The following is a 22,575-nucleotide window of genomic DNA, read 5'->3' on the forward strand; positions in this document are numbered from 1 at the left end:
AAAGGAGCTTTGTCAGTACAGCTTTAGAACTGTGTTTTTGCCAACTGGGTGTGAAATGACGTGGTCAAGAGCAAACCACAGCCTTTTTGTCCATTCCATTTAATTCCAACAATAAAAACAAACCAAACTTTGTTAAAGTTTCCACATTGACCGATATAGTGTTGTCACTTGCAAAACAAAGTTACCTTTGTCAGCCAAAGTAACAAATTTCGACGAGTTTAAAGAACAAACTGTTCCAGTGTTTAACCTGCTTGAGAACTCCACAGCATTGCAAGCTCTGTTTTATTAAAGCTCTAAGAAGATTGATGAACCTGGTAACTTTTAGAGGTTGGTGTCATCAGTCGAATCTGTTGAACAATTTGCATGTTCAACAGACAAAGTGTCCTCTTTGTGAGTTTATTTTAGTCACTTTTTTGTACCTCACAGCTGAGATGGTGATTCAGCATCTGAGTGCTTAGCTGTAATTTTCAATCCAACTTTGATCATCATACAAACCTGAATTGCACATTTTCAGATTACATTTAATTTCAAGCACACACTAATGATGTAAAATGTTTTTCCCACAAGTCCAGGGTTTTTGTTAAAAATATCAACATAATTTCTTTTTACAAATCAATTGTCACAATGGAATTCTTGTTCTTTAATATTGTGCAAATTTTTCTCCTGGCTTTTCTTACAGTTTATGCAAGATTTTTGCAAGTTCTCAATGAAAATGTTATACCAAGAAAGGATTTGATCCTAATAACAGTAATTGTAAATCATGGCAGATTGGAGTCACATTGCCTCCATTCAGAGAGTTAGTTGATGAATTGAAAAAACCTGTTTTAATACTTCCAGTAGTTAATTAACAAACAGTATAAATCTTTTAGAGTTCATAATTTCAAGTAGAGTTCTTGTGAATAACAATTATTGCGTTATTTGTTCAATTACATAACTCCAGACTAGCCAGACAGTGCACTTTTAAGACAAGTATCATCACTATGTTTAATATTTTAATATAAAAATGTCCTCACCTCATCTTCACAGTTCAGTGCAGTGGAGTCTTTGCAGTGTGCGCTCAGACAGCCACACAGTGTTACAGTCATGGCATGTAGCTGTAATATCAGTAACAATAGAACCCAGACTGTGTGTAAAAATGAGGTCTTCTAACAGCACAAAGTGTCGTTAATAAACTTTGTGATATCTGTCTCAAGAACCTGGTCTTTGTGGTATATGTTACATCAGTTAACATACAGGAGTTAAACTAGTAGGGCAGTACTTGGATCATATTATACCAGCAGTTGTGTTTGACTCAAGAAACTAGTGTTTATTCTGGATTACTAATAGCATAAAATAATCAGATTCCTATTTGGACATGCTCAGTTGTATACTTCAAAAGCACATGCATACCTATGTATTGCAGATAGTGATTTCTGGTAAAAACTGCATTTGACCCATTTCTATGTTGAGTAAGGTTTAACCTGTAAAGGTAATGAGTATAACATTTACTGCAAAGTCAGTTTGTAATAACCTGATTGCATAGTCATAGTCATAGAGATGTACAACACCGAAAGACCCTTTGGTCCAACTCATTCATGCTGACCAAATCTGTCTCACATGCCAGCACCCGATCCATATCCCTCCAGATCCTTCCTAGTCATATATCCATCCAGATGCCTTTTAAATATTGCAATTGCACTAGCCATCACTTCCTCTGGCAGCTCATCAATAAATGTACCACCATCAACATGAAAAAGGTTTCCCCCATCCTAAACCTATGCCCTCTAGATCTGGACTCCCCCACCCCAAGAAGCATTTGAATATTTCACAACTTCGGCTACTTGATATTATTTACTAAACTGAGGATACTCAATATACCACAAGATAAGAAGTCACCAATCCAGTAAGTTCTTATTGACATTTAAAGATTTGAAAATTGTCAACATACTTTAAAGTTAATCGGCATTGTAACTGAAAGGTCATCCAGTTTGCCAGTAATCGCAACAAGTACATTAATTTGCCTCACTAATATGAATTTTGGCAAAAAGGATACTGGTGTTCCTTTTGATAACATTATCTTTTGTGAAGCAATGTTAGAAATTCATGTTTTGTAGCATTCTGGTTTTCAAAGCCCCATTCGTGGATTGTTTAAGAGGGTATCTGCACCTCACGTGCACATTTCTGGCTCAGCACAGATCCTAAAGCTATTTTAGTAAAAGGAAAAATCAGTAATGTTCTTCACCCTTGAGAACCAAGCATTAGGTCATTAACATATGAAAATAAGGGGTCTAACATTCTGCTCCCCTTTTATTATTTCGGTTTTGACTAGAGACAGCCAGTGTTGATTGCCTCCAGAAAGCCAACACTAAGTAGCAAGTTGAGAGGAAAGAAGTTGGATCTCACTTTAATCTCTGCTATTCACAGTCCTTAAATCTCCAATCTCATCCTTGATTCAGACTTCTTTGTATAATCTCCCCCAGAAGCAGGCTGACTGTACCCTCCAATAATAGCATAGGCTTCACAATCTCCATCCATGGCCACCTAGACTCTGCACCCGATCATGCTCTGACGTTCCTTAGTGCTGCAAATTGTGGCAATCTCCACATCATCAATCATCAATCTCCAAGAGGGAAACAGTGCTGTTGTATTAATGGACTAGTAATCCACTGCTCTGGGAGTGTTGAGTCAAATCTCTCAGTTGCAGGAATTTAAATTCAATAAATCTACAATTGAAAATTAGTCCTCATAATTGTAACAATGAACCTATTGATTTTCCAAAAAATGTATCTGGTTCACTAATGTCCATAAGGGAAAGAAATCTGCCATTCTTCCCTCTCTAATCTCTGTATTGACTCCTGAGTCAACCACATTGCTGTGTCTCTAAACTTCCCTGCAAAATGACTTAGCAAGTCACTCACTTCAAGAGTAACTAATGATGGGTAATAAATGCCAACCTTGTCAGCAATGTCCACATCTCATGAAAGAATTAAAAACACCCTCCTCCTGCAATTGCAATCCCTGATATCAATCCTGCAGATCAGAACATGACCGGTGGAGGTTTTGATCGCTTTGCCTTCTGCATAATATTCAGCTGTCTAAGGCCCAAAATTCCAAACTCCTCAAACATCATCCCTTTGAGTTTGAGCTCTGTGGATTGGTGACACAAAGCAAATGCTGTTGAACATAATGGTCTTGTAACTTCCTCAGTGTGAAAGTCTCTCTTAGTGGGACATCAAAACAGAATTTACAGGATATAAAAATAGATTGATTGAAAACTTAGGATTAGGTAGAATATACAGCACAGAAGTAGTGCATTCAGTCTTTACTGACACTTGGCTACACTGAGCCTCCTCAGATTCCTCCTTTGGTAACTCTTATCAGTGTAACCTTCTACACCTTCTCCTCCAGTTTCATTTTAATCTGTGCTATTAGATTCATTCTCTCTCAATGGTAACAAGTTTCAAATTCTTGCTACTCTCGAAAAGAATTCTTCTGAATCTGCTCTTTGACATCTTGTCAACTATCTTATATTGATAGCCTTCGGATAGTTCTTGCTCACAAACGTAAAATGAAAATCTTAATGGCAACAAAATGAGTGGCCAATGGTTCCTTTTGTTTGCCTTGGTTTCTCTGTACCACTTTGCAGTGATATCATGTGTAGGGACAAGTTCAGTTTCCAGCTGCATGCTGAAAATAGCCAACACCACTACTTTCTGCACTTGCCTTAGATCCAAAGCTAATCTTTGTTTTTTGGAATATTGTCATTGGTCAACTAGAATTTCCTTCAACTGAAGACCAAGAAGATGGAAACAATAGAACCAGAGGGCATAGGTTTAGGGCGAGAGGGGAAAGATATAAAATAGGCCTAAGGGACAACTTTTCCATGCAGAGGGTGGTACGTGTCTGGAATGAGCTGCCAGAGGGAGTAGTGGAGAATGGTACAATTGCAACATTTAAAAGGCATTTGAATGGATATATGAATAGAAAGGGTTTGGAGGGATATGGTCGACATGGATGGGTTGGACCGAAGGGTCTGTTTCCATGCTGTACATCTCTACGACTCTGGCATTTAGTATATAATAAAACTCTGAACTCCTAACACTCATTCCATCTTCCCTCTAAAATTCCCTGTGAGCTGACGAACCCGTCCAAAAGACCATAGGAGCAGGAGGAGCATAGGAGCAGAAGTAGGTTATTCAGCTCATTGAGTCTGCTCAGCCATTCTGTGCCCACAGCTGATCTAACAATCCTCAGCTTGCACATTTCTGCCTTTTCCTTATAATCCTTGATTCCCTAAAACAGATTCAAAAGCCACCTCAGCCTTGAACATACGAAATGACCCAGGTTTAACTCCTTAACTTTGGAGTGATGTTCAACCCAAGGATCGAATCACATCCTCTAACCTTACCACACCATAATTAAAGTTTTTTTAGTTCCCTCTCTACAACTCCACACATCCCAATCTCTCCCTAACTTCAACTACAGCTTAATGTCTTCAACAACTTTCCAAGCTTACTTTCTGAAAACATCCAAAATTTCACGAGTGCAATCCTCCTGTGCAAAGTTTTATATGCAGGAAGAACTAGCCATTTGGTTACAGAACTGGCTCGAAGGTAGAAGACAGGGGGTATTGGTGGAGGATATAAATTCACACCAACTCTTCAAACAGTACCCCACCCAGAACCATTCTGCTCCCCAATTACTCTACATTTCCCTTACCTAATGCACTCCTTACACTACATATCCTTGAACAATTGCGAACAATTCTGGTCTCCCTCCTATAGGAAGGTTATTGTGAAACTACAGGGTTCACAAAAGATTTACAAGCATGGTGCCATGGGTGGAGGGTTTGAGTTGAATAGGCTGGAGCTGTTTTTCCTGGAGCGGAGGCAGAGGTTTAAAAAATCTTGAGGAAAATGGATAGGGTAAATCATCAAGATCTTTTCCCTGAGTTGGGCAAGTCCAAAAAGTTGGGCATAGGTTTAGGGTGAGAGGGGAAAGTGTAAAAGTGACCTAAGGTGCAACCTTTTTTGCAGAGGGTGGTGCATGTATGAAATGAGCTGCCAGAGAAAGTGATGGAGTCTGGTACAATTACAACATTTAAATAGCATCTGGATACGTATATAAATACAAAAAGGTAGGGGGGGGAAAGATATGGGCCAGGTACTGGCAAATGTAGCTAGATTAGGATATCTGGTCAGCATGGACAAGTTAGACTGAAGGGTCTACTTGTGTTGTATATCTCTAACTCTATGCCAACTCTTACAATTCTACGTTAGGATCCTTTATTTATTGGCTTCAAAACTATTACTGAAACTGTCTTTCATTCAACCCTAGCCTCTTCAGTATTACCTGTTTTGCTTTCACTTAATTTCACATGCTCTCCAAATTGCCTGCCTCAATTTCCTTTCTCCACTAAAAACACCCCAAAACAAATTAAATGTCTCCTAATTCCTCTGATTACACACAACTTAAAATATCTTGTATTTATATATTTAATTTAAAATTATGTTCCAAGTTCAGAGTTATGGTTGATCTTTGTTGCTGGCCTTTTTTGCCAAAGTAAGCCAAGCCTGAGCTTTCAAGAACTGAGATCAAAGATTATGCTAGCTGCATTCCCTCACACCCATTTGACTTTGGCAACTACCCCACTATTGTCATTACAAACATTGGCCACTCCAATGCCTGAATAAACCATTAAGATCAAATATTACCATAATCCAGTTTTCGTTTTGCAAAGTGCTGAGGACCATCTCATGCTAGTAAATCTGAACAGAAAATAGAAAAGTAAACTAAAACATTTCATGCTTGGAAGAAAGCGGTTACAATTATATTAATTGATCATGGAACATGACTAAATACTCTAGATTTTATGGTCATTTTGCAAACCTTATTTCAGGGCAACTCTACATCTGTTACCCTCTCCACATTTCGAAAAAAAGAGTTTTAGGTGGACTTTTTTTTTTACAAACTCATTCTTAAGCTGGATGATCAACATGAAATAAACTCCTTTCCTCTCCACAGTTGCTGTTAGTTCTGGTATTTTCAGGATTTTCTTTCTTCGTTTCAGTTTTCTAGCATCTGCAGTAGCTTAGCTTTCTTCCAGAGAGGTCTTTACCCATGCATCACAACAGGGGAAGTGTGATTAGTGAGTGGAATGTTCATTTATTTGGAAAGATAACAATTAACTTTAATTCCTTCTTGCTGTCAAGTGCTTCTGTCATTTGTCAACTAGTATAGCTGTCCAACAAGATAAAAGTGAATCATGTCATCTTTAATGTGGCTTTGGAGTGTAAAGTATGCATATTTATGAAACACCTTTTATGAACTTTTAGGAGGTCTAGAACGGGAAGGACATACATACGTACAGTCTATGTGATAGGTCTTTTATGACCTCAGGTATCCCAAAGCACTTCACAGCTAAATAAATAATTTGTGGGACAGGTCATTGTAGTAAGGTAGGGAAACAAAATATGAAAATAATATATGGTTGAGCAATAGACACTGCACAAATGATATCTTCTAACTGTGATAAGGTACATTGTCTCTCCTTGTCTTTATTAACCTGTCCACACCCTTTGATAGTGTTGACCACACCATTCTCTCTAATAGCTGTTTCTGGTCATCCAGCTGGATAAGATAGCATGCAATTGGTTTCACTCTAGCTTTTGCCAGCATATCTATTGAAGCGGCTTCTTTTAGAGCGAGTCCATATGACATAGAAACAGGCCTTTCAGCCCAGTAATTTACACCTACTAACAAACACCAAACTACTCAAATTCTATTTGGTTCAAAGCCTGCTGTGCCCAGCATTGAGTACTCATCCAGATGCTTCTTAAATGTTGTGAATGTATTGCTTCCACCACCCTCTCAGGCAACACATTCCATCTCTCTACCACACTCTTGCCAGGAGGGTGTGGGGACAGTACCTGATCTCCTCTAACCCACTTTTTACCTTAAACTTACACCTGCTGGTCTTAGACATGTCTGCCACAGTAAATAAATTCTTATTTAATGTCGACAAGTCTCAATGTATACATTAATCAGATAACCCCTCCATGTCCTTTGCTCCAAGGAAAACAAACCAACCTATCCAGCCTCCTCATGACAGAGACCCCTCATCCCAGGCAACGTCCTGGTCAATCTGCTCTGCACCCTGTCCTATGCAATCACATCCTTCCAATTGTGTTGACCAGAACTGCACACAGTATTCCATCTGTTGCCTAACCAACATTTCAAAGTTGTAACAAACACTTCTTTGCTTCTATATTCTACACTACCTAATGAAGGCAAACAGCCTGTAATCTCCACCATCTTGTCTGCTGTGCTAATGCCTTCAAGCATCTGTCAACCAGTACACCAAAGGTCCCTTTATTCCTCAGTTAATCGAAGACCCTACTAAACATACAGGTGTATATCCTTCCCTCATTAGACATCCTAAAATGAATCACTTCACACTTATCAGGATTAAAATTCCATCTGTTATTACTTTGCCTAATTTACTAAATTAGTCAGAGACCATTTTCTTCACTATCAAGACCACCAACTTGTCAATTTTCTTGCCTATCCACCCGACTAAATTTCTCTCCTACATGTTGCCTCTTTGCGAATTCTGTCACTAACAGTTTTTCATAAGTATTGAACAATACACTGCAGTCAAATTATCAAAATGGCTTGACTGATATTCTGTACTGGATTAGTGGAAATGTCTTCCAACTGGGGTCAAAGCCACAGTCTTTGGTCCCAATTGCAAACAATGCACAGCACACCAAAGGAATTAGTTGCTCATTTTTGTCTTCATTGTAAGGGGATGGGTGTACAGGAATAAAAATGTCTTGCTGCAATTGTAAAGAACTTGAGGCCTCACCTGAAATAAACACACTAATATTGTGTACTCCTTAGTCTTCTTGGAATCGGAGATATTCTATGGCCACTCAGTATATGGGATCTCAATTTATCATCTAATCTAAAAGACAGTATGACTTCAATACTGCCATGAATTGTTAGCCCAGATTATAGTTCAAGTGTATAAAGTAGACTTGATTCGGAGCAGAGTGCTACCACTGAGCCAAGTTAGACTCTATAAGTAACAAGTATTTTATGCACATATAGTATCTTTAGAAAGTACTAATCAAAGTCAGCTATCAAAACCATGAAATATAAAAAGGTTAATTTCACAATGAGAAAAAACTTTGATCCTTAAGTATCAATTGTTTCTGGATGGTTACATGTCAGCTTCTGGTTTAAGCATTGCAGTGTTGACCAGAAAATGACTAATGATAATAGGTTCCTTACAGGTGTCTATGCGGATGTAAAAATCAAACGTATAGCTTCATTGTCCTATCACATGTTCCATCAGAGTTGTTCCAGAAAAGTAAAAATAGATAATGAATAAAATGGTTCCCCTTCATCACATATACTCTGTCCAAGGGTCTGCCTTTGGTCACTGTCTTCTCCATGTCTAACTTACACTACTTACATTTTTCAAAAATGTCAATTTTTAAGCCATCCAACATGGTTAACCTCTTCCACCTTGAAATATTTCCATGACATCTATTCCTTTCTCTCTGCCTTTCCTAATTACATTCAGCAAATTACTCAGTCCTCATGTTTTATTTTCCTACACCAATTTTAACCTTCGGCTGTTCAGTTGTGCGTGCTTAATTTGAAGTAAACTTTGTAAATTAGGTGTAGAAGCCAGCGATTCTGGTGATATTTTGGTCTAGAAATTGCCTTGCACTCGAATGTGGTCACAAATCTGGTGTGCTGTGCTGACCAATCTGTGCATTACAGGCACCATCCGGATGCAACTGGCTTGCAGATGGCACTGTGCCCCAAGAAGCTAAAAGGTTAGGTGGTAGGGTGCGGAGTGATTAAGTCCTTCTCTTGATTTATAGTATATAAAGCTAGGTATGTACTGAGTTGAGTGTGGTACTGAAAAAGTGCAGGTCAGACAGCAAATGAGAATCGATGCTTCGCGCAAAAGCCCTTCATCCATCATTCCTGATGCAGGGCTTCTGCCCAAAACGTCGATTCTCCTGCTCCTCGGATGCTGCCTGACCTGCGCTTTTCCAACGCCACACTCGACTCTGATCTCCATCATCTGCAGTCCTCACTTTCTCCATAGCACATGTTGAGGTCAATCATATCCAGTTTTCCAACGGGACCTGAATCAGGCCCTCTGTTCATCCAGGGAGTAAATCACTTTGGTTAAGCCCAACCATCCTTCAGTACATACTTTTCACAAAAATGCTATTCCATAATTGAATTTATTTTCCATTTCAACTTTCTAATACCTACAGTGCTCACATTTTGTCTTAATGTCAGAAAATAATCAATTTGAACTACATTTAAAATTGAGCACAATACATTTAACGGCCAAATTTAGTTAGAAAAGTCATTCAATTTTTTTAAACTATTGGGTCACTGCTTTTATCATTTTTGTTTGAAATATCTTTGGCCAGACAACTAACCAGTTGGGATCGTGAAAACCAATCTGACAAAAACTTCTGACCACACTGTCCAAATTAGAAGTAGAATTTGTTTTTTTTTGAAATAGAAGAAACAAATTATTTTTATTTACAATTTCTACAGTGCAAAAGGAATGCAAAGTACAAAGACTATTGTGTCTGCACCGTGGTAGGGTCCTGGATAAATGTTATAGAACAGTGTGACCTAGAGATGCAGGTACACAGACAGGGTGGTTAAAATGATATTTGGCACACTTGTCTTCATTACTCAGTGTATAGGAGTTGAAAGTCATGTTGGGGTTGTACAGGACATTGGTGAGGCACCTTCTGGAATAGTGTGCCCAGTTCTGGTTGCCCAGTTATAGGAAAGATATTAAGCTTGAGGGGGCTCAAGAGATTTACCAGAATGCTCCCAGGTAGGGAAGGTTTGAATTATAAAGGAAGGTTGGATAAAAGCTGGGACTTTTTTCCACTGGGGCATAGGAAGTTGATAAAATAATGAGGTGGATAGAGTTAATAGTAGTTGCCCTTCCCCTAGCTGGGAGATTTCAAGGCTAGGAGGTACATTTTTAAGGCGAGAGGAAAGATTTAAAAAAGGACAAGGGGCAAATTTCTTTTACAGCAAGGGTGGTTTGCATGCGGAATGAACTTCGAGGAAGTGATGGACGTGGGTACAATTACAATGTTTAAACGACATTTGTGTATGGATAGGAAAGGTTTGAAGGGATATGGGCCAGGAGCAGGCAGGTGGGACTAGTTTCATTTGCAGCATAGACTTGTTGGACCGAGGTGTTTGTTTCTGTTTTACGTGATTATGACCCTCTGAAGAGAACACCCAAACCCAATTCTATCCTCCTATCCCCACATTTACCACGACGAATCTACCACCACAACCCTGGACACTATGGCCAATTTAGCATAGCAAATCCACCTAAGCTGCACATCTTTAGGCTGTAGGAGGAAACCAGAGCACCTGGTGAAAACCCATGCAGACGCTCTGTGCAAACTCCACTACTCCAGTCACCCAAGTCTGGAATTGAACCTAGGTCTCTGGCCCTGAGGCAGCAGTGTGAACCAATGTCATTTTCAGTTCATTGGTTGTCAAATAGGCTGATTAAGTCAGACGCATTATCTTTCAAATCAGGTATCAATCCAGACAAAGCTATATTTTGTAAGCCACATTATGGCCTGAACTGTCACTAACAGTGCAGAAACTCACCTTTGATATTTCAATCCTTTAGCTATTTCCTCCCTGAAATCAAGGAATTATTCAAAAGCAACTGAACGGATGAAAGAGCAAAAATAAACTGTTACATTCCTACAAAAACTGTTCTTTAATTTAGGAACACTTTTGATCAATGCCGTGAATGCAAGGTGCATGTGTACATTGTAGAAACAGAACCTCAGCAGATTAATTTCCTTACATGGTTTCCCTTATAAAGGTTCAGTGCAACCTGGTCAGCAATAAGGAACCTGCAAATGAACATCAGGAAAAACCTTCAATTTCTTCCAAACACCAGATAGCTGCATTTTAGCTTCTAAAATATATTTGAAACTGTAAATGAACTGTCAAGATCAGGTGAAACAAAGGCTGAATGTAATAATGTGGGGAATGAATTTTAGAAATTACTGTAATTGAGGGAAATAACTTTCCTTATGGAGTATTAATTTAGTCAGGTTTAATTAACTTAGACATATCCTTTTCAAACCATAGGGTGGAGCTGTGCCCTCAGGATGAACATAATCCTCCACGCACATTCCAGCATTATTAGTCCTCAGAGAAGGTGTTAAGCACCTCGAGATTTGCCATTGGGAAAAGTTGGAACCGGTGAAAATAGCAAAAGGAGCATGTTGCCACATCAATGCCCCATCTACCCCTTCCGCCCCAAGTGTAACAGTCTACAGTAGCCACATTAGTCAATACAGCCACCTATAGATTCACAGAATGAGAGTCATCCTCATCTGCGAGGGACCACCACTGACTTGCTATGGAATTCCCAGTCTTTGACCTGCTCTTGTCAACATGATATTTACATGACTGGATTAGTTCCATTTCAGGTCAATGATAACCCCCGTAATACGGATAGTGGGGGAATTCAGCCATCGTCATACCATTGAATATCGGGGGAAAACAGGTGAATTCTCTTGTTGGGAATGGCTATTGTGGTGTAAATGTTACTTGTGTTGATCAGTCCAAGCAATGCTGCATATGGACATGGATCACATCCGTACTGGAACTGCAAATGGAATGCTGTAAATCCATTCCTGAAGAATGGCTCATGCCTGAAACGTCAATTCTCCTGCTCTTTGGATGCTGCCTGACTTGCTGCGCTTTTCCAGCAACACATTTTCAGCTCTGGTCTCCAGCATCTGCAGTCCTCACTTTCTCCTCCTGCTGTGCAATCATCCCCATTAAATCAAGGTGGAGTTAGAACAGTTCAAATAAAAAGAGCATTTCTGCACAGAATTGTAAGCCACAATCTTTTTTTTTTGCTTAGCACAGACTGGAATTTAGCCAAACTCAGTGGGACAATGAAATATTCCAAATTATACAGATGAGAAGTGGCTCATGCCTACCTTCTGGGACAGAGTCTGATTCTCAGTTTCTATTGGCATAAAAATGATTTCCAGGATTGGAGGAGAGAATGAGTTCCAATCTCTCATGGTGGGAAGGAATCTCTTCTGGTCATCCTACAGCCACTCCGGACCACTATATATGTTAAGGTTAGTCTTCCTGAGGCCCAACGGCAGATAGGGTACAAGAGATGTGGAAACTCTGGGCTACAGTTCACTCACTCTCTGCATTCATGATGCCACCAGCCAACAACCTATTTCCATCGCTCCATCTTTCCCTCAGCCCCAGCAACAAGATTGTCATTTCCCAGCTTGTAATCAGACAGCAGAATCCCCATGTCAGACAGAGCCAGCCCGCTCATACCTTAATTTAAAAATTACAGGATAAGAATGTAACAACCCTTAATACATGATACATGGGAAAGTGATTTCATTTAGAATACCATTTCAAAAGGAACACAGGCATGGTAAATGAAGGATAGCTACACACCAAAGAGATATCACTAATTTACAGATATCAAAGCAGCTTGCAACATATTATTTCCAAAGTATTCATTGCAAACCATGAGGCAAATATCCCAGTGTTAGCTATAGCTCCTGCCATTACTGTTCTATCACTCTGTAGATGGAGATCTCTCTAGCACCATATGTAAACTGACCCTCAACTCACCAGGAAAACTGCTGCTGCCTTATACCTAAAACATGGGACATAATGAAATGGATTTTGTGCACTGAAAACTGTTGATATAATTTGTAAGCATTGCATGATTTCAAGGCGCAGCCACATCACTTACGGTGCAAGTTCTTTGAAATTGTCAAGTAGTATGGGCTTGTTAGAAGTTCATACAGGTTTCGTTCTGAACAAATGCAAATGCTCAAGGTCAATATACAAGCCCATAGATAACAAAACCCTTCTTTTATGTCTGTATTGTTCAGCATGGCAAGAGTTTAATCAAAAAACTTGCACCTATATAGTGCCTTTCATGATCACTAATGTTTCAACATTTTACACCCAATTAAATCCTTTGAATTGCAGTAGCCACTCTTTGGAAAAACATTATCACATAACATTAACTGAATTAATTAAGGTTGTATACATTAAAATCAGAAGTTCTTATACCAAAATATACTGTGGGCTGTGCCAAATGTCTGCCAGAAGAGCACACTACAGTGGGTGTTCTGTGTGCAAAGCTGCACAAGGTAGTGTACTTCAACATAATTGGCAGAGCGCATCAACATGACTCAACACCAAGATAAAAGGCACTCATAGGATCCAACACATCAATTGAGTTCTTTTGAGGTCTATCATTTCATGCGATACAATATTTCATCTGGTCCAAACACCAAACTCAAATGATACAACCTCTCCTGTGGGGTTTCTGCTTGATGTCAAATTATTCATTTCAAATTGAGATCAGATATATTTAGTTTTTCGTATAACAAATTGTATTCCAAACCTGGGCACAACATTTAATTTAAATAAAGTCTTCCGTTCTAGGTATCTAAAACACTTAGATCAAATTGCAAACTTGAGTACTTGTCACTAACAAATATCATATCCAAGCATTTCCTTTAGAAATCTGAGCTAGATTTATCAAATGACAATTTCAGCTGTCATTTACAAATCATTTACATAAGGAAGTAAATCCTGAAACATATACCACTGAATGGGAGAAATAAAACAGGCTGGCACACAAATTAATGAATACAGGTTTATATTACAATGTGTCTTGTTCTGGTACAGTTGTGTCTGCTTCATAAAAAATAACTCATGGGTAACTTTTAATACACAGCTCATTGAAGGAGGAGTTTATGTGGGCACAAAGCAGTAACTGTATTTTATGTATATTTTTGCAGGAAATAACTACATCTGAGACAGTGCCATGTCAGTAAAGCATAAACATTACTAACCACATTGAATTATTTACTCATTAACTCAGTATCTGCTGTCCCATACCATTTACCCCTGAACAGAATACTTCTTTATAGAGAAGAAAGGCAAGTTCAAAAATTAATGTGAAAGTGACTGCTACTTATGAAGGGATATATTTCAGATATAAATGATTAGTAACTGTCAACCGTTCATCTAATTAAAGATACTGGGAACAAACAGGCCCATCCTGATAAATTTAAAATTTGCTTGGATCCTCAGCAACTTAATTGTACTAAGCAGGAACCAAAAAAAACCTAAAAAGGCATGGTCTCACCATGGTACTGTAAACACAAGTATGGCAACTAAACATGATGGCTGCAACTGGCTGCTTCAGAAAGTGACAAGACAATAAATGAAAATAATCACATTAATGAGTAAATCAAGGAGGCAAACTATTTTAACATTGTTAGAAAGGGAAATGCCGCATTGAAAGCCATGTGCTTTGTGCACAGTGAATCTATCATGAGCGCTAATGGTATTCAACTTAAAGTGTATTAAAAAAGGTTATGACGCAATTTCCCAAATTATTTATAAATGTAGTTCAACAATTTCACACTTGTGAGACCAGACCTTTTTAAAACAGACACGAAAATTATCCAGTCATGCAAAACTTCCTCTTAAAGATTTTGCATTTCTTTGCCAATCTTATAGCTCAGGATTTTGTTCCAATCAATCTTGGTGCGAGTGACTGGCAGCTGCCGACGCAAGGCTTTAAACGTAGTGTCTGACATGGTCTGATAGTTTTCATTGATAGCGGTCTGGAAAAGATAAACATTTAGATTGTGAAAAAAGGAGAATGTAATTGAAATGAGCAAAAAAACAAAATCAAATCTACAAGTTCCAAAAGGACAAAGACAAGTACAAAAAAAAATCACTAATTGGTGTTCACTTTTAAGCTCCTCTCGAACTGACAAATTAACCTAAGATTTGCCGTTAAGTATTGGCTACTTTATGTTTGCAGATGTTTTGTGAAAGTGATAGCAAATGTACTAAACTGGTCCTAGTTTGAAACCTGAAAATTGGGACAGACACTATGCATCACATAACAAAACAATTTGAAAATCTTTAAAAACATAAAAGCCTGGATATAAAAATACTACAAGGGGAATGCTCAGCCAAGCAAATCCCTGGATAACTGTATAAAAAGTTAGTTTCTCTGCTTCAACTGACAGAATAGCCTGAGATTATAACCATGAAATCAGAATTGCATAAGATGACAAAAATCTTGGAATACTAGAAATCAGTTTAAGTACTTGAGATAATGAATTATTCATTTATTACCTGGTATTCATTTTCTACTGCTTCTACAAGTTTTGTAAATTCTTTTGCCATTTGGGCTTCATTCTGGAGAAGCGAGCAGAATAATCCAGATGAGAATGTAAAGAGTTCATATTCAAATAGGAGACAATGATATCATGTGCATACAAATAAAAGTAAAAATAATTTACTTGAGGTTCATTAACGTTTCAGTTACAGTTATAAAAACTCTCTAAATCGAGAAGGTGGGAGAGATACTATCTAAAAGTACTATAAAGCAAAACAAACTTGGTGGTTTTGCTGAATTAGTCTGAATATTATCCAAGTCCTCAAAGTAAGGAAAGGGAGGGAAGACTGGAGAGAAAAATGAATAACTTGCTCCAATTTATTTTAACTAAAGAAAAATGCCTTACTGGAAAGTTAGCCATGGATAGGATTCATAGGTCCTAATGCCTAATGATCCACAAGGGTTCACAAAGGGGGAAAAAAAAACACTGACTTTGATGCCAGTGCTGTTCAAGCTGGGCATCAGCATTCAGTGCTTTCAAGAAAGGTATTAAGTGGAAAACAAACAACAGGTTTGGTCAAAACAAAAATGTACAAATATCAATATCTAAAACTTGGATAAGATTTGATACTTCAAGGGAACGTCATGGAGAAAATTGAAGCGTTTTCTTAGAATGTGAACAGTTTTACTTACAGTGACAGACAAAGTGTCCTGTACATCTTTATGGCTGACCAGTTGAACATTGCCATCTTCGTAATAATGAACCTAAGAAAGTACACTTGTGAAAAGGTTTGGATTTGCAATTCTCATTACATTTCTTCAAGTCTAGTTTTGTCTAAAGTGATTTTATACTTAAAATTACTATACTCTAGCAATCCAAACACCAACTTAAAGATTTGCAACCAACTGTTCATTACAATAAAATACAATTACTTGTTTAAAAGTATGTAACTACAGGTACGGAAATAATATTTTTATAATGCAGAATTGAGTATTGCTGAAAAACAATATTTTGTCAAAGCTTTTCATCTTGCACACATCAGGACTGTTTGAAAGAATATCAATTCATGGGGAAAATCAACCAGCACAAAAGAGGAGTGCACTGATTGGTTGGCAAATACAATGATTGGTACAGGTATGGGCATGGAAAATACACTAATGATTTATCTAACAAACTGTATACATTTTAAACCAGGCAAGAGGACTGATTTCTTAGGGCATACCCTGACCACAACCTACAAGCAGATGTCACCCATGTTAGTACTTCGAAATTGGTGAGGTGCCCTGTGTATTAATACAGGTAGCATCCAGCTCTCAGTCCTAAGCTGCTTGTCAGCATTATTTTCCCCAACAGACACAGGATCATCTAGCACACAACCGAATTCCAGAACTACATTTAAAATGTTGGACATTTTTAGAAGTGAAAAATAGCAACAGCTGATGATTCAGTAATTACATCCAGCTCAATTTGACTCAGAACAGAGTTTAAATCTTAAACTCTCATACGATCCCTTGCTGTGTTTAGTGTTAAAATTACTGTAGAACACTTCTGCTCCTGACATGCAGAGACCTGCTTGATGCCCTTGAAATGATACAAAATGGCTGAACCAGTGGGTCTCAAATAGTACTAGGGGGCTGATCAAAGTTGAAGTGCTTTGTAGGGACAGGACAAGGACTGTTGCTCCACCTAGCCCCACAGAAATCTACCACCTCAATACCATGATCTTTGCAGTAATCTCCCAATACAGGGAATGCTTTTATTTTGAAAAAAAATACCACTCTCAGAATGAGGCCTTCTTTGGCTAGACTAGCATTATTTGCCCAAAACAGCTGTTAAGATTCAACCACCGGGTGAGGATGACAGATTTCCTTCCCTAAAGAGCAGTAGTGAACAACTGGCAATAGTTTCATGGTCATCAGCAGACCCTTAATTCAAGATCCATTATTTTAATTTCAAATTCCACTCCCTGCCATGGCAGGATTTCAATTCAAATGCACAGAATATTTATCAGAGTTTCTGAATTAATAGTCTAGTAATAATACCACTAGTCCACTGCATCTCCTAATCTACCTTTTGGGGAAAACCAGCTTGGTTTTGCAAAGGACTTGTTGGATTTCGCAAAAAGTAGGCAATATAGATAAACAATACTTGGCTGAGCAGACAAATTAAAAAAGGTGGAGCCTTTAGCACACATCAAATGCAAAGACAGCACATTCAATCCACATGAATAACCGGTCTCAAGCAACAGATAGTTCAAAGGATGGATCTCAGAACTAGTTATGTCCTGTAGTAATGAACAATGTTGGATTAGTATCTATTTAGAAAAGAGATATTAAATTAAGTTTCAGATAATGACATGATGAATAATGATCTGGACCTCAAGGATCATGGAAATGTCACTAAGGAAAATTGATCTAGAATACTGATGCATAATTAGAAATATAGGGCAAATATTACCTCAGTAAATACAGTGTAGGCAGTAAAGGTTCAGCAAAACCTTACTAGAGATGCTCATCTAACTTTAGTTATAGAACATTTGGCAGAGTTTATGAAGAAACAGATTATACAAAATGAAGGGTTACAGAATAAGTATACACTTAATGGTAATGTCCATGGGAGCGTTGCTGAACAGAGACCTTGGAGAGCGGGTTTATAGATCCTTGAAAGCAGAGTTGCAGACAGATAGGATAGGGAGGGTGGCATTTGGTATGCTTTCCTTTATCGGTCAGAGCATTGAGTACAGAAGTTGGGAGATGTTGTGGCTGTACAGGACATTGGTTAGGTCACTGTTGGAATATCACGTGCAACTCTAGTCTCCTTCCTATCGGAAAGATGTTGTGAAACTTGAAAGGGTTCAGAAAAGATTTAGAAGGATGTTGCTAGGGTTGGAGGATTTTAGCTATAAGGAGAGGCTGAACAGGCTGGGGTTGTTTTCCCTGAAACGTCTGAGGCTGACGGGTGACCTTAGAGAGGTTTACAAAGTTATGAGGGGCATGAATAGGGTAAATAGACAAAGTCTTTTCCCTGGGATCAGGGAGTCCACAACTAGAGGGCATAGGTTTAGGGTGAGAGGGGAAAGATATAAAAGAGACCTACAGGGCAACCTTTTCACAGAGGGTGGTACGTGTATGGAATGAGCTGCCAGAGGAAGTGGAGGAGGTTGGTACAATTGCAACATTTAAGAGGCATTTGGATGGGTATATGGATAGGAAGGATTTGGAGGGATATGGGCCAGGTACTGGCAGGTGGGACTAGATTGGGTTGGAATATTTGGTTAGCATGCACGGGTTGGACCTAAGGGTCTGTTTCCATGCTGTACATCTCTATGACTAAGTAGTTTGTTTGTTGCTTCATTTCATAATGTTGAGAGAATCAAGACGACCTTTAAAAATTCTTTGGCTGAAACATGTCACAATTGTAAGAATCACAACCATAGTGATTACAAACCTGAATCTTCAAAATGCCTTCCACCTGAGTTGATGAAGAGGTGATAGTAAACTTCCACTCTGATCTCCAGCGTCCATTCCTACATTCAATTAACAAAAATGAAGGTGGCAATCAAATAATGTTACATACATGCAATTTATTACAAGTGTTATTTTTCTCTTGCTAATAAGTAGGTAGCTTGGATCCTATTTTGCCCTATAAAGTCACAATGATACAAACTGACATTTAGCTTAGTGAATAATGAATATTAAAATTCCAGGTAAACTGCAAAAAATTAAAAGCCTTGTTCAGCTAATTTTTGACAAAACCTTGACAAGAAAAAATATATAGAAATTGTTGGGAATATATTACTTATATTTTGTTACCTGGGAGAAATTAGAACATTTTTAAACAAAATAGAAGTAGGCCATTTGGTCTTTTAGGCTTCAACCATCAGGGCAATCTCTAGATTGAAAAGTTTATTCTTAAACCATGTAATTTCTTTAAAAGAAAGCCAACTCTATACCACGTGGTTTAGCTGCTGTTTACTGGAAATTAAACAGGACTTGAGAAAACAGCAAAGTAAAGCTTGAGAAGTAGTAGGGATTATTGCCTTAATTACTGGAAAACCTGGTTTGAAAGAACTAAGGGCCTCTTTGCCAAATCTTTTCTAGACAAAATTGTTTTTACAGATCTAGGAGTCGCGTTAAAAAAAAACACCTCCAGCAGCTGAAGGGCTCCTGAAAGCCTCAGTATAAATTTAGCAGGAACCTGATTGAGAATTGCTCTAGTCCACTATGATTCAAATCCAAGCTGGTCAAAATGAGAATTTGACATCGATCATTAACGATTGCAGCCAAATTACTGAAGTCAACTGGGAACCCAATGGGTAGGAGAAATCAGATAATCTCTACAAACAAGTTTCTTTTTGGGTGTGCGCGCATTTGGGGATTAAGGTGATGCAGATTTAATTCTGTATTATTACAGTTATTAGGGAGGAGAAACTGAGGACTGCAAATGCTGGAGATCAGAGCTGAAAAGGTGTTGCTGGAAAAGCGCAGGTCAGGCAGCATCCAAGGAGCAGGAGAATCGACGTTTCGGGCATGAGCCCTTCTTCAGGAACGAGGAAGGTGTCCACACTTCTCATTCCTGAAGGGCTCATGCCCAAAACATAGATTCTCCTGCTCCTTGGATGCTGCCTGACCTGCTGCACTTTTCCAGCAACACCTTTTCAGTATTAGAGTTATTAACCAACATTTGTCATTTACTTGAATACATTTTGTTCATAAACCATTTTTATTAATTTTTTTAGTTAAAACCTGATACATGTTTTAAATCCGGATAGTAACACAAAGCAGCAGCAATTGGTCATTTTTTCAACTGAATCATATTTACACTAGCTTTACAACAAGGTGAAGAGGGTGAATCTGTTTCAATCTTTGCAACCTTCTTGATGAGCCACAATTATTTTTTCATTTTACCACACAGCTCACTTCAATTAAAACAATAAAGGAGCAAATTTGAAGAACAGCTAGAGAGTTGTACAAAATAAAATATAAAAGTATATGCAATTTAAAGTCCTGGGGTGTTTGAGATGCTGTCCACAGTCTGAGACCAATTTTCAGTTAGGGGTATTCTGGGTCAACAGCAACTGTGAATAGTGCTGATATCCTCGAGTTGAATTATTTGGATATTTCTCCAATTTGCTTTGTCACCAAGTTTCCAGCGGCAATCTTTTCCAGTTTATCATCTCTACTCTTCCAAAAACAATTCCCTGAAATTCAGCTGGTTTGTGAACTCAAATCTGATTTCCTCGTTTTCCAGCTGGATAAGAGTAGGCAATGTCTTCCACTGAAGCTTATCACAAAACAGATGATCTAGCTTTCTTCATGTGCAAATGGTTCTTTTGATAAGAGTTGCTAGTTTCAGCTCATTCTGATTATTGGTTATTGATAGTTTTGTGAAGCTCATCTCAACTTGTAGTCAAATGATTGTAGCCATTTTAAAGTTATTGTTTCTTGTAACTATTTTGGTACAACTGTCCCAATTGTAAAAAAAAAACAAATTGAATGGTAGTCCACAAACCCACCAACACAAAAACAGCAGCTAATGAACTTGAAAGACCCTATACAGACAAGCAAAACTAATGTCATTTACAAAATACCTTGCAACTGTAACACACTACATTGGACAAACAGGTAGAAAACTAGCCACCAGGATACATGAATGTGAACTAGCTACAAAAATGACCCACTCTCACTACTATCCTTACATAAAGACGAGGAAGGATAACACACCCATCCTACGACAAGCCAAACAGAGACACACGAGAATTCAGAGAAGCATGGCATTCCAACCAGACTTCTATCAACACACACTAACTTGGATTCTATTTACCACTCCCAAGAAAAAGAAGTGGAAATGACCAACTCAAGGAAACCCAAACAAAAAGAAAGTGGGCTACACCACCAGTGCTTCATTTGCAAGCTCACTGAAGAGGTTACCTAATATGGTGATAAAATGTCTGAAAACGAACCTTCCAGCTCAGCGAGCAAACCTACATCCAGAACCTCAACCTAGGCTACAAATCTTCTCAAAACTCTCATAACTGGTCAAAAGTGACACCTCCTACCACAAAAACACAATGCAAACACTTTCTCTTGCTTACAGTAGTTAAAGTTGGCATGAAATATAAAAATTAGGATGACAAACATCTTGCATTAACCAACTCAAACAGAGTCAAAGTCTGTTTGCAGAAATACCTGCATCCCTCAGCCGTGCCACCTTTCGAAGTTTTATCCTTGCTCAGTTTTACAAAGTACTGGATTCAAGTACTTTTCCAAATTTGATTTCCATTAGTATTTGGTAAACTGATGTTTGCCACCTGTTTCAGCTTGCAACCTGCCAGCTCACTGATTAAACTTTAAACCAATTCAACTGAACTGGCTGAAGTTTGAAACTTAGCTCGGTTCTTTTTATCTCCTAGTGAATGATTGCTTTTGTCTTCTGGGGTTTCTGCTCGTGCCCGTATTCTTATCACACTCTATTGGGAATGGGTATTTAATAATCTGTTTCACTTTCTGTGGAACACTAGGTGAAAGTTCAGCTTGTACTACACTCTCCTGTGGCTCTTCCAAATGGCTCATTTTAGCCTGGCCGAAAACCTTATGGACCTCTACTTCTAAATTTACCATAAAGGCATCTATTAATGAAGTTTGGGGGTTCACAGTGCCATTTTTGTCATCCTTTTCCAGCTACTAATCCAACTCCAGCCCTTTTGACCTCTGACATGTATCTTAACCTTTTCTGACACTGTACTCAAGACCTAAGCCTCAATTAAGTGACTCATCCTTTGAGGTTGTAGGGTCTTCAAATGATTCTGTTCTGGACACTGCTTTTTCCAGTCTCTGAACTATATTTGACAGTCAGGCTTGCTACTGGCCAAGTTCTCTGATAAAATAACTAACCCTGGCACTGGAAAACAAATACCCCACTATTACCCAGCACACAAATTCATTAAGCAACATTTAACTAATGGCACCTCTATACTATATAATCACGAGCCCTTTTATCGACACACAAATGAACTTATTTTCAGGTGGAAAAAAGTTTAACTTTCTCCACAAGATAGATCTGAGAGCATCCCAATGTTTCAGAAAATGCCAATTTCTCTTGTTGTTTAAACTGTTGTTACCTTCCTTTCGAATGCAAATTCATGACAGCTATTCTGGTCAACAATAAAGACCAAGCAGACACTAGACACTTCATGAAAACAAATCCAGAGATCACAGTGGGTCATAACAGCACCCATAAAGAGAAAGCAAGCTAGCGTGAAGTCTAAATTAACTTTGGTGCTGAACTGAAGTCACCAATGAAAAGACATCTAGACTCTAAATGCTAGCTTGCTCTCTCTCCATGGATGCTGACC

The 22,575-nt window shown here is 38.4% G+C and overlaps 1 protein-coding gene across 1 annotated transcript in view; it reads right to left on the reverse strand.

Moving 5' to 3' along the window:
- Positions 1-13,721: 13,721 nt before the first annotated feature.
- Positions 13,722-22,575, reverse strand: part of LOC132824921 (F-actin-capping protein subunit alpha-2) — a 45,146-nt gene continuing 36,292 nt past the window's right edge. Inside the window, exons 7-10 of the mRNA XM_060839799.1 lie at positions 18,669-18,747; positions 15,914-15,985; positions 15,238-15,300; positions 13,722-14,714 (exon numbers count right to left, since the gene is read on the reverse strand). Of these exons, the coding sequence (XP_060695782.1) occupies positions 14,574-14,714; positions 15,238-15,300; positions 15,914-15,985; positions 18,669-18,747 (355 nt within the window). The 3' untranslated portion in view covers positions 13,722-14,573. The remainder of the gene's footprint in view (positions 14,715-15,237; positions 15,301-15,913; positions 15,986-18,668; positions 18,748-22,575) is intronic.

The sequence above is a fragment of the Hemiscyllium ocellatum genome, chromosome 19 (genome assembly GCF_020745735.1).
Source record: "Hemiscyllium ocellatum isolate sHemOce1 chromosome 19, sHemOce1.pat.X.cur, whole genome shotgun sequence".
NCBI classification, from domain to species: domain Eukaryota; kingdom Metazoa; phylum Chordata; class Chondrichthyes; order Orectolobiformes; family Hemiscylliidae; genus Hemiscyllium; species Hemiscyllium ocellatum.